At 47.4% G+C, this 15,312-nt stretch overlaps 1 protein-coding gene across 1 annotated transcript in view; it reads left to right on the top strand.

Annotated features, from left to right (window-relative positions):
- Nhej1 (non-homologous end joining factor 1) overlaps positions 1–12,438 on the top strand; it is a gene marked incomplete in the record, with an annotated part of 157,881 nt that extends 145,443 nt beyond the window's left edge. The window contains 3 exon segments of the mRNA NM_029342.4: positions 10,872–10,989; positions 11,509–11,615; positions 12,016–12,438. Coding sequence (NP_083618.3) covers positions 10,872–10,989; positions 11,509–11,615; positions 12,016–12,090 — 300 coding nt within the window.
- Between the last annotated feature and the right edge of the window lie 2,874 nt (positions 12,439–15,312).

Below are 15,312 nucleotides of genomic sequence, written 5' to 3'. Positions count from 1 at the left end.
AAAATTTTTACTACTGATGTATGTTTGTGGGGGGTGGGACACACATGTGGAGATCAGAGGACAGCCTTCTGGAGTCAGTTCTCTTTGTCCACTGTGGATTCCAGGGATTGAACTCAGCTTGTCAGACTTGCAAGGGAAGGTACTTTTGCTAGCTTAGCCATCTTGCTGGTCCTAGTGTTGTGAGAGTTTAGGTTATTTCGCATATTTTCCAGTACCAGATGAATGTGTGTGTGTGTGTGTGTGTGTGTGTGTGTGTGTGTGTGTGTGTGCATATGTGCACATATGTGTGTTTGGGAAAATGGTACATCATTCAGTGGAACAGGATTTCTCAAAGAGAAGACAGTGTGTCACCCTCCAGAGGGCAGGCAGCAGGCAGATGAAGGCAGGAAGCCCTTGAACCTGCCATAGGCTGTGTTCCCAGCTGTCAGGCATGTAATTTGGGTGAAAGAGAATCTCCCTGGTGCAGAGGTCTTTCAGAGAACACTTCTGGTCCTCCACTTCACCTTTGCACCTGCAGGCCCAGCCGACTACTGTCCTCTCATCTCCATGAAACTAGGAAAGTAGTGACATCTGCTGCTGATTTGTTGTTAAATGTGAGGCTCTTCCTTCCCATCACATTGTTTCAGTTCCATTTGGGTAGGGAAGTTGAGGTGACAGAATTTGAGAGATATGATAACCTGATGTTGAGACTGCCTGTGGGGGGACCCCTTTGAGGCCAGCTGGAGCCAGAGGGACAGGAGCTGCTTGTTTGGGGCAAAGAAAGGAGTGGGGAGCAAAGCAAAGGAGCCAGAGTTGTGATTGCACTTACTCTGGGGCTCAGAAGGCTCATCCCCCCAGGAAACCACTCTGGTCCCTTGAGCCCCTTTGCCACTCATTAGTTGCTGTGCAGACTAGAAAGCCAGGGTTTGTGCTGGGCTGGGTGGGGCTCCAGGGACAGTTTGGGCTCTGGCCCTCCAAAGGAAAGGGGGTTGGTTATGGAGTGAGTGGAGGGTCACAGCTCAGTCTGTGCCATTTGCTTGTCACCTTGAGAAGTTCCACCTTGTCTAGCAAAACCTCCTTTCAGAGGCAGCTACCACAAAGGGCTCTTATAAGAGCAGCTGCCCCACCCCCACCCCCACTTCCACTCCCTCTGCCATTATTTTTCTTTGGGGCCTTCCTGCAATGACTCTTGGGAGGCTGTGCTTCTTTCTAAAGGCGATTCAGAACCCAGCGTCTCCCTGTAGCACAGTCATTTTGTGATTTTTCTGGTGCCCTGGGAGACTGCAGAGGGGTTAAGCACAGCTGACCTCCTCCAGAACTCATTTTGCTGCTGCTTCTCTCTGCAGCTTGGGTCATTTGGTGCCTTAAGAAGGGAGATAGAGCTACTTTCTAGTAGCTGCTGGACCTCAGAACAGGAGCCAGCCTCCTCTGGGAAGAGATGGACGCGTCCATGGTGGTGCTGTGAGGCCTTCTGCCTACTGAGTCAAGAGAAGGTTCTGAAGGCTACCCCTCTGGATCTTCCACATTTTCATTCTGCTGTGCATTGGGAGAATCAACTAATCCTGCAGGCCTTTGTTTGATTTCTCATATATGAAAAAAGAATGATTCTGGTGCCTGGTTGGTAAGGTGAATATGGAGGTTTGTTGGGTTAATTTAAAAAGTTAGTTATTCTTGACAGCTGACCACTGTGCCCTGCCACCGCTGACCTCCACAGTGAGCCCTTCTCTCACTTGGAGCATCACACAGTGCTGGCTAGAGAGGAAACCAACTCTGAGCAATTTGGGCACAAGCTCAATAGGAGGATGTGCTTAGCATCATGTGTGCTCCAGCATCACTTTAAGACAGGGTTTCTCTGTGTAGCCCTGGCTGTCCTGGAGCTCACTTTGTAGACCAGGCTGGCCTCAAACTCAGAAATCCGCCTACCTCTGCCTCCCAAGTGCTGGGATTAAAGGTGTGCGCCACCACCGCCTGACCCCAGCATCACATTATTGTAAAGTTAGCCAGGTGTGGTGACACTCACAGGAAGATCACAAGCAAGTTCAAGACTAGCTACCCAGTGCGATGCTTTCTCCAAAAATCAAAGCAAATCTACAACATTCTTAGTCTTGGAGCACTGTTCCAGCCTTCTTTCTGGACCTTTCCTGTGTAGTCTTCCTTCTCACCTCCTTTCTTTTCAGTCTGAATACACCCTAGACCTGAACCGTCTCTCTGGAACTGTGTGAGCTCTTCCCTGTGTTAATTTCTGTTGTAGTTCCAGCATGGTTGAGAACCAGAGGTTAAAATACCTGGTTTCAAGCGAGGCTTCAGAGAGTGACCGGGTAGTGACTGGATGAGCACATGGATTTTCCACATCACTGTGAGTGTGCCTCCATTCTCCCACCTCGCTGTAAAAGAAAGGGAGAGGGGCGAAGTACGCTGTAAGTTAAAGACTTTTCAAGATCCCCAAGCCACAATTAATTTGTAAGGTCTCTAAACACAAGATTGTGCCCAGATTGCTCAGTTGTTTTTCTGTCTACCCAGCCCTGTGTGGATGCTCTAAGTGAGAGAGGTTCACTGTGGAGGTCAGCAGCGGCAGGGCACATTGGTCAGAGGCGGCCTTGTGACAGGCGCAGACCCAAACAAAGCAAAGTCAGACCAAACACTGAGCAGTGTCAGCTGTGTTGTTAATCTCCCACATGGACCTTAAAGGACAGTGTGCCCTTAGGACGCTGTGTGTTCTTTCCTCAAGTCACCACGGTTTCTCATCATTCAGCAGATAGAGGACTCTTTTTTTCTTTTTTTCCTTTCACGACTGGCCATTACTTGTATAAAACAATGGTTTCATCGTAGCATTTTCATAATTCATATATGGTACTTTGGTCATATTCAGTTGATATGAGACTGTTCAGTGAGGGACAAAACGAGAATCTCTCATGGTTAGGTCTTGCATGAAACTCAGAAATTGTTTCTCCATGTGAACTGCTGTGACGCAGCAGGATGAGACAGTTGGCACTTGTTGTCTGAAGCCTGGGCCTCGGCACTGTGGCGTGGTTCTCTGTCTTCCTTATGTTACCTCTCATGGGCCAAGCAGTCGAGAGATTAATCCCACCCCAAACTATCTGACCATCAGCCCTCTTGATGACGGATTGGAGTGCATTTTTTTCTGCTCTCCAAATGCCCCTATGAAGTGAAGTAGCAGAGCCTTTCCTAGCCTTGTTAGGAAGGAAGAAAGAAATATCAGTAGTCATGAAAAGGCATTTCCAGTTGAAACACTGCTAGGTAGCTTGGGTTCTGTTAATACTTTAAAAATTATTTAAATTGTGTGTGTGTGTGTGTGTGTGTGTGTGTGTGTGTCACATACACTCCTACATGAATGCTATGGCATGCTAGGGGAGGCCATGCTTTGTGTGTGTGTGTGTGTGTGTGTGTGTGTGTGTCACATACACTCCTACAGGAATGCTATGGCATGCTAGGGGAGGCCATGCTTTGTGTGTTTCACAGAGAGTTGTAACTGAACTTCCTTTGTTCCTGTTCCCTGCCTGCAAAGGTCAGATGGAATGAGGGTAAAGCCTTGGCCTCTTGAGCAGGTTCTGAGATGTGGGAGAATACAGGCAATTAAAACAAGAGTTGGTATGGGGAAATGAGGAACGATAACTCATATGGGGCAGGTACCCTTCACAAGCACTAAGGGCCAGGAAGATTGCTTAGCACTTAAGAGCACTTGGTTTCCAGGTCAGGTGGACTCTCTACCTCCTGCAGTTCCAGCTTTGACCATGTACTCACTCCATGGTATAGACTCTCCTCCATGTATCACAACTTAAAAACATCTTCTAAAACACCAATATTAATTAATCATCTCCCAAGGTCCATGCACTAGTGCTCCTAAGGTAGGTGTTGGTCACTTGTTTTTGTGGTGAGGGAACAGGGGCTTTCAGACCTGCTAACACAGCAGGGAACTGGTGTGGTGTAGGGGACAGTGACCCTGGGCTCTCTCCCTCACCTGTGTCTTGATGAATCACTGAATTGTTTGGAAAACCTGTGCTTTGGGATGCCAGTCAAAGTAAGTTAACGAGAGCACCCCCAGCTTCTCTGTATGAACTATCCTTTGCACATGCTTTGAGTTAGCTTGGCATAGGAACAGGGCCAGGCAAGAGAAGGCTCGGTAGCTGACTCCAAATGGTGGTGAATACCTATAAAGGGACACAGGAGGAAAAAGGATCAGAACTTCAAGACAGTCCCTGATACATGTGACAGGTGTGAGGCCAGTCTGAGGCACAGCAGTGCCCCCAGTGTGCTCTTCAAGGGGAAACACCCATTTCCCTGCTCTGTTCTCTTATTAATCGCCTCACTAGCTCTGTGGTATAGGTCTTCACATTCTTGGCCTGCTTTTCTTCCCCTTCCCTCAAAACAAGATAAAATATATGAATCAGGTGTAATGGAAGCTCAGGTTTGTTTTCTTCTTTTTCCTCCTCTTCTTCCTCTTCTTCCTGTCCTCCTCGTCCTTTTGATACATTGATGGGGATCAAACCTGGGGCTTCACTATGTTAGACAAACATCCTGCCACTGAGCTATGCTCCAGCCCCAGCCTCCCTTTGACTTAGGGGTTTCATTTTAGGTTTCTAGATCACTCCTTTTGTTCTGTCTGCCCTGTGCCTGACTCCTCTCATGTAACACCCATTATATGAGCTTGAAGGTGTGTTGGCCACCTGTACCAGCTGATTTTGTGTCAACTTGACATGAGCTAGAATCATCAGAGAAAAAGCCTCAGTTGAGGAAATGCCTCCATGAGAAGCAGCTGTAAGACATTTTCTCTTAGTGATCAATGAGGTAGGGCCCAGACCATTGTGAGTGCAGCCATCCTGGACTTGTGGTCTTGGATCGTACATGAAAGCAGGCTGAGCAAGCTATGGGAAGCAAGCCAGTAAGCAGCACCCCTCTATGGCTTCTTCATCAGCTTCTGCCTCCAGTTTTCAGCCCTGCCTAAGTTCCTGTACTGACTTCCTTCAGTGATGGAAGTGTAAGCCAAATAAACCCTTTCCAGCTTGTTTTTTGGCCATGGTGTTTTGACCCAGCAATAGGAACCCTGACTAAAACACCAGCCTGTTGGAGGTTCTTACCGCCTGCACTACTCTCACCTTGCAGCCTGTCTTCCCTACCTCACGCAGGCTACTCTTCTGAACATAAAGTGGAGCATTTCACCCTCTGCATCATATCACAATTCAGACAAACACAGGAACCTGCCATTTACCTGCCACGCTCGTCCTCTCATGCAGCGAGAGCACCTAATTCACCATTCATACTGAGACGTTGAATAGAGAAAAAGGCTCTAATGATAATAAAAATGAGCAGTAGACACAAACTAGACTGTTGTGAAAATAACTCAAGCACATGGATTACTCTCTCACTTCCATTTAGAGTTTTTTGAAATTAACTTTGTGTTACTGTCCTTGACCTCTGTTTAGAACTATATCACAGGGCTGGAGAGATGGCTGTGCACTTAACAGAGCTTTCTGCTCTTCCAGAGAACTGAGTTCAGTCAGCTATCTGTAACTCACCTCTAGGGGAGTCTGACACCCATGCACAGAGATAGGTAGATAGATAGATAGATAGATAGATAGATAGATAGATAGATAGATGGTAGGTAGATAAATGATAGATAGATAGTAGGTAGATAGATAGTTGAAAGAGTACATAGCATTCTTGTCCCATCTACAATACCTTGATTAGGATATTTTATTTCATGGGCTCTTTTCTTATCCCATGACTATGACTTTGTGTGTGTGTGTGTGTGTGTGTGTGTGAGAGAGAGAGAGAGAGAGAGAGAGAGAGAGAGAGCCCTTAGCATGCCACACTTGCACCATGGCACACCCACGTAGAAGTCCGAGGACAACTTGTGGGAGCTGCTTATTTCCTTCTACCATGTAGGTCCTGGGTATTGAACTCAGGACATTAGGCTTGGAGGCCTTTATCCGACGGAGCCATCTTGCCAGCCCCTAAGAGTATGGAAGAGTCTTCTCCCTAATGTGTAAGCCTCCAGAGGGCAGCACCTGCTCAGTCCTGAGCTCCTTGGTGTTTCGTAGACTTGAGGAGGCTCTTTAGATGCGCCCTAAATCATCTGTGTTGTTCCCACTTACTTATTTGGCAAACCCTTTGGCAGTTAAGGCCTTAGAGGAAAACTCTACTGCTGTTTCTTATCTCTAAGAGAAGCTAATTGAGAGAGTCACCAGGAGTCCCAGGATGGAGCTGTGGGCACTCTAGGGAGAAAGCAGAGTTTGCCACAGTGCAGGAGGGAGGTGAGAACTTCTTACCTTTAAGGAAATCTCATGTTGGAGGTCTGACCTTGATGGCTGTGACTGGGTGAGGGTTAGTCCCTGGGCCTTGGAACGATGCTAGCTCTGAGACAAATGCCAGAAGTAACCCAAAGGAGGATGCTGAAGGGTTCTGGTTAGCTTGCTTCCCCTGGTCTTGAAATAGCTGTTAAATCTATCCTCAGACAAGCACAAGTCCATAGAGGAGCTGTCTATCAGTGTGAGCTTTTCTCGGGATTCTAAAGCTTCCTTTTCTGGAATATCTCAGAAGAAAGAATGAGTGAGCAGACCACATACCTCTAGTTGAAAGTGCGCATTGAGTTCTTGCTAACAAATCCCCTGGGATTCCTTGAATTTCTGCACTGTGGGTGTGTGTTTTGGATTTGATCAAGTGGCAAAGACTGCATAAGAAGGTGGTGAGTTTGGGCCCTAGGAGCAAAGATGGGCTATAACAAGGGCGGCCGGAGGGTGGGGGTGGGGAAGAGACATCTTATGGTTCTTTCATTTTGGTTTTCACTAAGTTTCTTACATTGTGTAAGCAGGAACCAGAGCCCTAGTGAATTGTATCGGAGGGTAAACGTTTGTTGGCTATGGAAGGATTGATTATACAGTGGCTAATGTAAGGTTATATAGTGGCTGATGCAAAAGTCATACAGTTGCTGATGGGAGTTATACAGTGGCTCATAGAGGGCTATACAGTGGCCAATGAGAGGGTTATATAGAGGCTGATGGGTTATACGGTGCTGATGGGGGTTATACATTGGTGATGGGGGTTATGTAGTGGTGAGGAGAGGGTTGTACAGTGGCAATGAGAAGTTTTACAGTAGTGATAGGGGTTATACAGTGGCAAAGGGAGGGTTGTACATTGGCAGGTGGGGGTTCTACATTGGTGATGGGCGGCTATACAGTGCTTGTGACTATTGATGTCAATGATGAAGAAGGACTAGGAGTGAAGTAAATATAATGAAGAGTTCTGAGTCCACATTGTTTCAGTATTATTTGGGGGCCAAGGAAGCCTTGGCAAGCACTATCAAGTAGAGAAAGTCAGTTATGAAACACAAGGAAATCTCCATGATGTGACCCTAATTCAGAAAGAATTAGGGTTGCAATCCAGTGGGTGTGTGTTTAGCTTTCTCGTTGCACTCTGCATGACACAGCCCACTTGTTCACACTTTTGTGCCACACATATTCCCATGGTGCTCAGAGTCTGACTGTGTAAGGTCACCACTTTTGAGGCTTTTTCAGGAAGCTCAGTTGGAAGCCCTGTCTTCTCTGGGTTCCTGTCACCATTGGCTTATAATTCTGTTACAGCAGATCACTTGCCACACAAAACAAAACTGTAAGTGTATGCCTGTCACACACATGCAAATGTGAGTTTTCAGAGGTTAGCTTTCACTGATGGCTGGTCAATGTTTCACTCAGATCTGTTCTCAGGAGGGCAGGCCTGAGGTGTCCACCCGCTGCACCTCCTCCTATAGTGCCTGCTATCTATAATCCCAGCCCACCCACCCCCAAGGGGGTGGGGGTGAGGCTTGAATTGTCTCTGGGCTAATCAGATGGATGGTCATGCTGTAGGCTCACCTGACTCTTCTTGCCCTGCCTGCCGTTGTGGTCAGTGACCCGCTCTATGCTGGTACATGGTGCTCCTGGCTAGGCATACTTACAGCAGGAGACACTATTTACTTTGCTTAGTTCCACTCCAGCATTCTTGCTTTGATCTCTGTGGCTGCCCCACCTCACCCCTGCCATTGTCCTGCCCTGGGAGCTCATGCTGTTCCTTCCGTAGCTCAGGTGGCCATACAGCTCTCTTCCCTGGCCATTCTGGGAGCATGTGCAGGGATGAGTCCTTAAGGGCTCCAGTCTGTACCAGTTGTTGCTTCCCCCCACCCCCACATTCAGTTGCTTTCTTTTTATCTGTTCTGTTTTCTTGTCACCTTAGTGATAACCGATAAACTATGATGTAAGAGATTGTAGATTGTGAACCTGGTAAGGGCTAGATTTCATTTTGACTAATTCTGCTGTACAGAGAAGCAAATATGTAGTGGTTTTATGTTTATTTCCTAAAGGCAGACTGCTTAGAATTTAACTCTGTTTTTCTGCTTACTAGTTGAGACTGACTACTCAGCCAAATGTGTCCTAGTGCCTGCCATGTTCATTCAGTCACAAACTGTTGAGTCCCTAACGGTCAAGGAGCTATTCTAGGTGACAGGAAAGTGGTAATGAAGAAGAGGGAGGAATGGGTTAATATTTAAAATACTTAGAGCAGTGCACAAAGTAGGCAGTTAGTAAATGATGCTGCTAGTATTTTTCTGAGACTAGACCTGTGAGTGGGATAGCCATTGGCAACTATGGGGCCAGTCTCTGAGAAGGAGAACAGAGGAAAGACCAAGGGTAGGTTTCTAGACTTGGATTAAGGTTCAGAGTAGCTGTGGCTCGAATCCCTTCTTACTTCTTGTACTTCATTTCAGAGTTAAGTGTGCTGGATAAAAGCCAAACCTAGAGAATCAGTTTGTTTTGTTCCATATGAAGGTAGGAGTCAGTGACATGGACTGCCTGGACTCACCTGCCCAGCCTACTTATGCAGGCAGTGCTGTGCCTACCGAGTCATATGTGGGTGACTAGAGCAGGCATACATTTCAGAGGAAAGATCCCAGACACTGAAGGAGAAAAGCTTTTGGTCTCTCTGCTGCCAGGGCTTGCTGCCCAACTAGAAGAGGGCTGTCTTTTAGAAGAAGTGGCCTATGGAGTAGAGAGCTGAACCTAGTAAAGAGAAGTAGGATAGAGGTGCCAGGGCCCACTGCTTACCTTTGGTTTCAGTCCCTTCCTCAGGGAGTGTAGTTGAAGATGGCTGGTATGATAACTCATGGGGATTACTGCTGGAGGCAAAGTTTAGACTCTAGGCTCCCTGATTCATTGTCTGTAGTTTCCAGTGAAAGTCCAAGCCTTATTAAAACCTGAGTTATATTGCAATAAAATGAAAGAAAGTCCAAGCCTGAGGTAGTCTTTATGAGGTGAGGTTAGAGGAAGATGAATGTTTATTATCCCCTGTTAGGTCAACAGATTCTTCAACCTCTGCCCTACTCGAGGGAGACTAACTGTAATCCTGGTGGCCCAGCACCCAATCCACTACTTCTTATGAGTTCTCTATTCCAATCTTTCCCCACAGTGGTTTTCAGAAACAGTATTAGGCTGAGGATATAGCTTAGTGGTAGAGCATCCACCTAGCATGTATGAAGCCTTGGGTTTGATGCCCAGCATTGTAAAGAAAAGAGTCTTTATAGCATAGGAGAGGTGCCCTTGACATGAGATATGTATGGACTAAGAATTTTAGGGTTGGTTCTCATGTAAGCTGGCCTGACTACTCACATGGGCCTGCTTATTTGGCTGGGAACTATCATTGTTGCTATGCTTAGGGGCAGGTGAAGTACTTTCTGGGCTCATTCCAGGACCCTGAAGTACAGCTAGATTTGGGACACCATACTCTTGTCACATTTTTTATTGTATTTAGTTCAGTCTTCAGCCATTCTTTCATCTCAGTTCAGCTGGAAGGAGAATTAGGCGAAGCGTGTTGCCATGAGTGTGCACTGTCCAGTCCATCACAAAGCTGAGAGCAGTTCCTCAGCTTTCATTCCATCATCATCTCCTTAAGGAGTCATTCAACTTTTTTCTACTCACCCCCTCTCAGGAAATTATAATTCCACAGATAGCAAAAGTCTGCTTTTGGAGCCTTAGGATGGCTCAGTAGATAAAGGTGCTGGCTGTGAAGTTTTATGACCTGAGTTCCACCCCAGAACCCACGTGATGGGAGGAGAGAACTATGGTGTGTGTGCTGACTGCTGCATATGTGTCTGTATATGTGCATGCCTACATAAATGAATGAATGAATGAATGCAAAAATAGCATCTGTGTGCTGTATGTGTCTGTATGTTATTGTTCTGTAGAAGAGGAACTTTTCTCACCCCTGGGAGAAGTACCACCCCACTGAAGAGCACGTGGAGCACACTAAAGCACAGCTGGATTGCAGTCCAGTATGGAAGCTGGCAGACGGGTCTCCAAGCTCTGCTGGCTCTGACTAGCATCACGTCATCATAAATTTTTCTTCTTTTTTACTCTGTTGCTCCTTTTGTCCCTTTCCCCATCTTGGATTTCATTCTTCTGTGGAAGTTGAGGAGTAAACTTGGTTAAGATGGCAACGCATACAGCCCAGGGACACTTAGGGCAGATAGTGTCTTGGATGTGGTAGTGTTCCTGAGAGATAGATGCTAGGCAAGTGCTCTGTGAATGCACTGGACTGCCAACCCAGAAAGATAGTGTCCCAAAACAGCCCCGGGAGAGGTCATCTCTTAGGAAGAAAGAGGCAGAGACACGTGGAGAATTCGCAGGAAGCAGAAACGGAGAGAGATGGCAGCGTGGCCTTTCAGAGGAAAGCATGCAGGAAGCCTCTGGGCTGGCAGTGGCAGCAGGCTTTCAAATGAAGGCCCTGTGTTGGATGATACTAATTCATCCAGATTTGTTTGTGGTTAATGGCAGGCCTGTCAGTGGGATATCAACTTTCTTTTCTCTACATCTCCAGGCAGACCAATGACAGTGTTCTCTTTCCTGTAGAAATTGCCAGAGGCGTGTGCTGTTGGTGATGGAAAGCCATTTGCCATGAGTCTGCAGAGTCTGTATGTGGCAGTTACAAAACAGCAGATCCAAGCAAGGCAGGCACATAAAGACTCTGGTGAGTGTTCCCAGTCACAGCTATGTCTGCTCAGCACTTAAGTCTGTGCTGTCTGATTAGTAGTTCTAACCATGTGATCTATTTACATTTCAATGAATAAAAACTAAATACATTTTAAAATTAATTTCCTGTATACTTTAGCCACTTAGCAAGTGCTCAGTAGCCATGTGGCCAGTGCAGATGCAGGACACTTATCTTACCATAGAATATTCTCATTACTAGCACTGGCCCAGGTGCAAGAGACTAGTGGGAAGATTAAGTCTCCTGACTGAGAGAATCAGGACATGTTCAGAGATTTGACCACCTCTTGTGAGTCAAGGAAACTCAACCTACGTGCTGAAAGCAGGCTTGGAAGTTTTCATAGGAACAGGGTTTACTCAATGTCAGCTAAAAGCTGGCTCCCTCCATCTGTTAATATATTAATAGCAAACTCTGCCCTTTGTCCGCTGAATGCTTGGTGGATGCTTCTCTTCTGAGACTGGGCATCTCTCTGCCTTTAGTTGATCTTTCTGATTTCAGGAGAGACTCAGGCATCAAGCAGCACCTCCCCTCGAGGAACTGATAACCAGCCAGAAGAGCCGGTCTCCCTCTCTTCCACCCTCTCAGAGCCTGAATATGAGCCTGTGGTGAGTCACACATGAGCAGCTTCCTGGGTGGCCGGCCGTCTGAGCACTGGAGATAACTTAGTAACCTCACAGCCATGGTCCCTGCAGTTGCTGCCTAGTTGACAGCACTTTGATAGGATAGAATGAGAGAGATTATTAGCTGATGCTAAACCGAAGAGCATCTTGCTTGCCCATAGACTCCTTGCTTTTCCTGCCACTCGGGCTGAATGATGGACCTTAACTCCCTTTTCACCTTCCTCGACTTCCAGTGATGGCCTGTGAGGGACACGCCCACTTAGACGCTCACAGCACTGCCTACAATAAATCTTAAAGCATGTCAGACACTTTAAGAAGGCTTCAACCAACCAGGAGCCAAGAGGTCTGTTTCAGAACAGAGTAACTGAGTTTCCTTTCCCTCCAGGCTGCTTCAGGCCCTATGCATAGAGCTCGGCTGGTGAAGTCCAAGAGGAAGAAGCCCAGGGGACTCTTCAGTTAACTCTCCATGTCTCAGCCACCACGAAGAGAGCAAAACCGCTTCCTAGCATCACCTGGAAGGAGCTTGCATGGCAGAGCATCCCTCAGAGGCCTGAGTTTGTGTTGACAGGCCACCTGGATGGGGACTTTACCAGGGGAAGCCTGACTCCAACTCACTGGCATTCCGGATATGAGTGACACCAGCTCCTTGCTTGGGTAGTGTTCTTTCTCTAGAACTAGCACCCTATGGCAAACTTAGGTACATGAAGCAAGTTTACAAAGAGGCGCATGCCCAGAACTCCTGGCTGCCTTTCACAGGGGTCTCTCTCTCTCAACACAGAATAAAGGATGCTCACACTCCTCGACTGTTGAGGTTACCTGTGATCTCTGGATCCCAGAATCCCCCTAGAACAGAACTGGGTGTCCCCTAGTCCTGTTGGGTCACATCTGAGCTATCAGCTCCATCCTACAGACGCTTCGTCAGCTTCTCTCATGAGGCTGAGGTCAGCCACAGTTAGAAGACTTGATCTTGAGAACTCTCTCCATGTTGGTACAAGACAGATTACATTTCTGTCAAGCTTGTGTGTGCTTTTTCTGTTTCCTCCCAAAGCACAGGGAATAGGCTAAACCATAATGTCAGGACAAATTACAAATGACTTCAAGTAGTAGGGCTAAAGTAAGGTCCCACAGATGGGGAAAAAAAGAAATTTGACATTTTTTTTTTGGTGTGTGTGTGTGTGTGTGTGTGTGTGTGTGTGTGTCTTTGTATGACTGTGTGTGTATACTGTGTTCGCCTGTCTATGGCTGTGTCCCTGTATGTCTGTCTTTAAACACATACCCACACATAACACCACCACTCTGGCTCAAGACAGTGGCCCAAGACACTCTGTGTAGCCCCAGCTGGCCTAGAACTCACTATGTAGACCAAGCTGGCCTAGGAACTCAGAGCTCAACCTCCTAGGTGCTGGGACTAAAGGCATGCACTGGTTTAAACTGTGTATAGGAGGATGACCTTGACCTCCTGGTCCTTCTGCTTACATTTAAGTGCTAGGATTACAAGTGTGTGTGCTACCACACATGGTTTATGCAGTGCTGGAGATCAGTCCTGTGCTTCCTGCATGCTAGGCACTCTACCAACTAGGCTACACCCACCCACATCCTCTGTCTTCACTCTACTTAAATAATGAAGTAAGTATAGCTAGGATGCTAGGGAACAGGAACCGACCCCAGAAGAATCCTACAACAAAACTGGCATCTTACAGTGTTTAGTAGAAAAAAGTATTAAGGCTAGGATGCCCCAAGAAGATTGCTATGAGTTCGAGGCCAGCCTGAGCTGCAGAGTAAGATAGTGTCTGAAAACAAGAGATGGTTGAGTGAGACAAGCAGAATCCAAAAATCACTCCTGGGCACCTAGGCTTGTCTGCACACAGACTCTTGGTCTTCTCTGCCATGACTTCTTGTGTAGTAAGACCATCTGAAACTTGACCTTGATAGCAGTGGGAAGTGAACTCAGGATTGCTGGGAACACTATGGTAGAGGGAGAGTCAGAGGCAGATGCAGAAACCACTTTGGTGTGCTTGCTTTGGAGGGCTTCCCCGTCTGTCTTCACCCTCTCCCCCTGAGACTGATGTCTCTGCCGGATGTCAGTTCATGGAGATAGGACCATACAAGCCATGCTAAAGTACTAATTATTACAACAGTAATAAGCCGGGCAGTGGTACCACACACCTTTAGTCCCAGCACTCAGGAGCAGAGGCAGATAGAACTCTGAGTTCAAGGCCAGCCCTGTCTACAGAGCCAGGGCTACACAGAGAAACCCTGTCTCAAAAAAAAAAAAAAAAAAAGGGTGTGTGTGGGGGAGCCACAGTAATAAATGACCAGCTTTCTTTGAGCAGTTTGTGTACCAAGTAGTCTGTCCATATGATCATCTCATCATATGATCATCAGCATCATCTGAAGATGGTACCAGTAACCCACTAGGAAACCTAGTCGTGAAATTATTGACTTATTAAATGTGATGCAGCTAGTAAGTGACAGCCCAGCTCGTTACAGCTTCTTAGGTGATTGACTAAAAATATTTCCAGGAAGATTTTTCTTCTTCTTGCAGTCTTCCACAGTCCACATCTCTTTCCTGGACCCTGCCTTCCAGCAGGATGGCTCTCCTCCATGCGGGCTCTCCGAGACGGGAGCCCCTGGCGATGCTGGGGCTTTCTGCTGGCCACACATTCCCCTGCTGCTGCTCACTTTGCTTTACCTTGGGGCAGGGCTGCAGCACCTCAGGGTGTGCCCTGTGGTAGACACTCACCACAGTGAAGCTCTGTGTCCTACCCTGGCTAATCCTTCTGCCCAAATCGCAGCCTCAAGCAGGCATTCTTAATTATGACTCCCCTAAAATTACAAGGAAAGTTCTCCAAACAACTTTGTTCATCTTCTCATGAGATTGTGGGACTCTATCAAAAGAGTATGCCTCGTCACCTTCCAGTCCACTGCTCCTGTGTTCTCAGAGGCTGCTCCTGCCTTGGGGGTATTGCTCAAATGCGTCGTTAGGGAAACATTACTGCCAGGAGCCCTGGCTCAGGCATCACTGAAGCCCTTACCCCTGAGCTGGGTGGTGTTTGAGAATCATTCATCCCAGGGCAACTCCAGGGAAATCCCGCTTTGACAAATTGGCCTAGCCAGGCTCTATTCCAGCCCTGCCCCCTGGCTTGGGCCCCTCCCTGAGGCCCCCAGCCTGGCCCAACCCCCATTCCCCATGCACATAAAAGGGTCGAATTCTCGTGGCTGCTCCATAAATTTTATTCCGTAAATATTAGTTTTCCCTGTGTTTAATAAAGCAGTGGCCCACCTCCCCGCCTACCCGCCCGCTCCCCGGGGCCGGGGCTGGGGCCAGGGCTGGCTGGTGGGAGAAGGGACTCTTTCAATTGCTTTGGAGTATTTTTAGAAAAAAAAATAATATAAGGTGGTTTACACGAGCAAGCCAGCAAGCCAGGAGCAGGGCTTGGGACCTCGAGGAAGTTCCTGCAACTGGACCTAAAAAGTAGAGAAACAGCGCCACCTAGGTCACGAGGCCTACTTGGCCATGCTGGTGATTCCCCCATGCTGTCAGCTAGGGACCAGCCAGCTAGCGCAGGTCACTCCTTGCTGAAGAGCTGGATAGTACTCCCTTACCTGGTGCCTTATGGAGTTTCCCAGCAGCCCTTCCAAGCAGAGACCAAACTGGGTTCTGGAAAAACCCACCAGGGCC

The sequence above is a fragment of the Mus musculus genome, chromosome 1 (genome assembly GCF_000001635.26).
Source record: "Mus musculus strain C57BL/6J chromosome 1, GRCm38.p6 C57BL/6J".
NCBI classification, from domain to species: domain Eukaryota; kingdom Metazoa; phylum Chordata; class Mammalia; order Rodentia; family Muridae; genus Mus; species Mus musculus.
The sequence above is the reverse complement of the archived record's forward strand: the minus strand, read 5'-3'. Positions and strand labels throughout refer to the sequence as shown.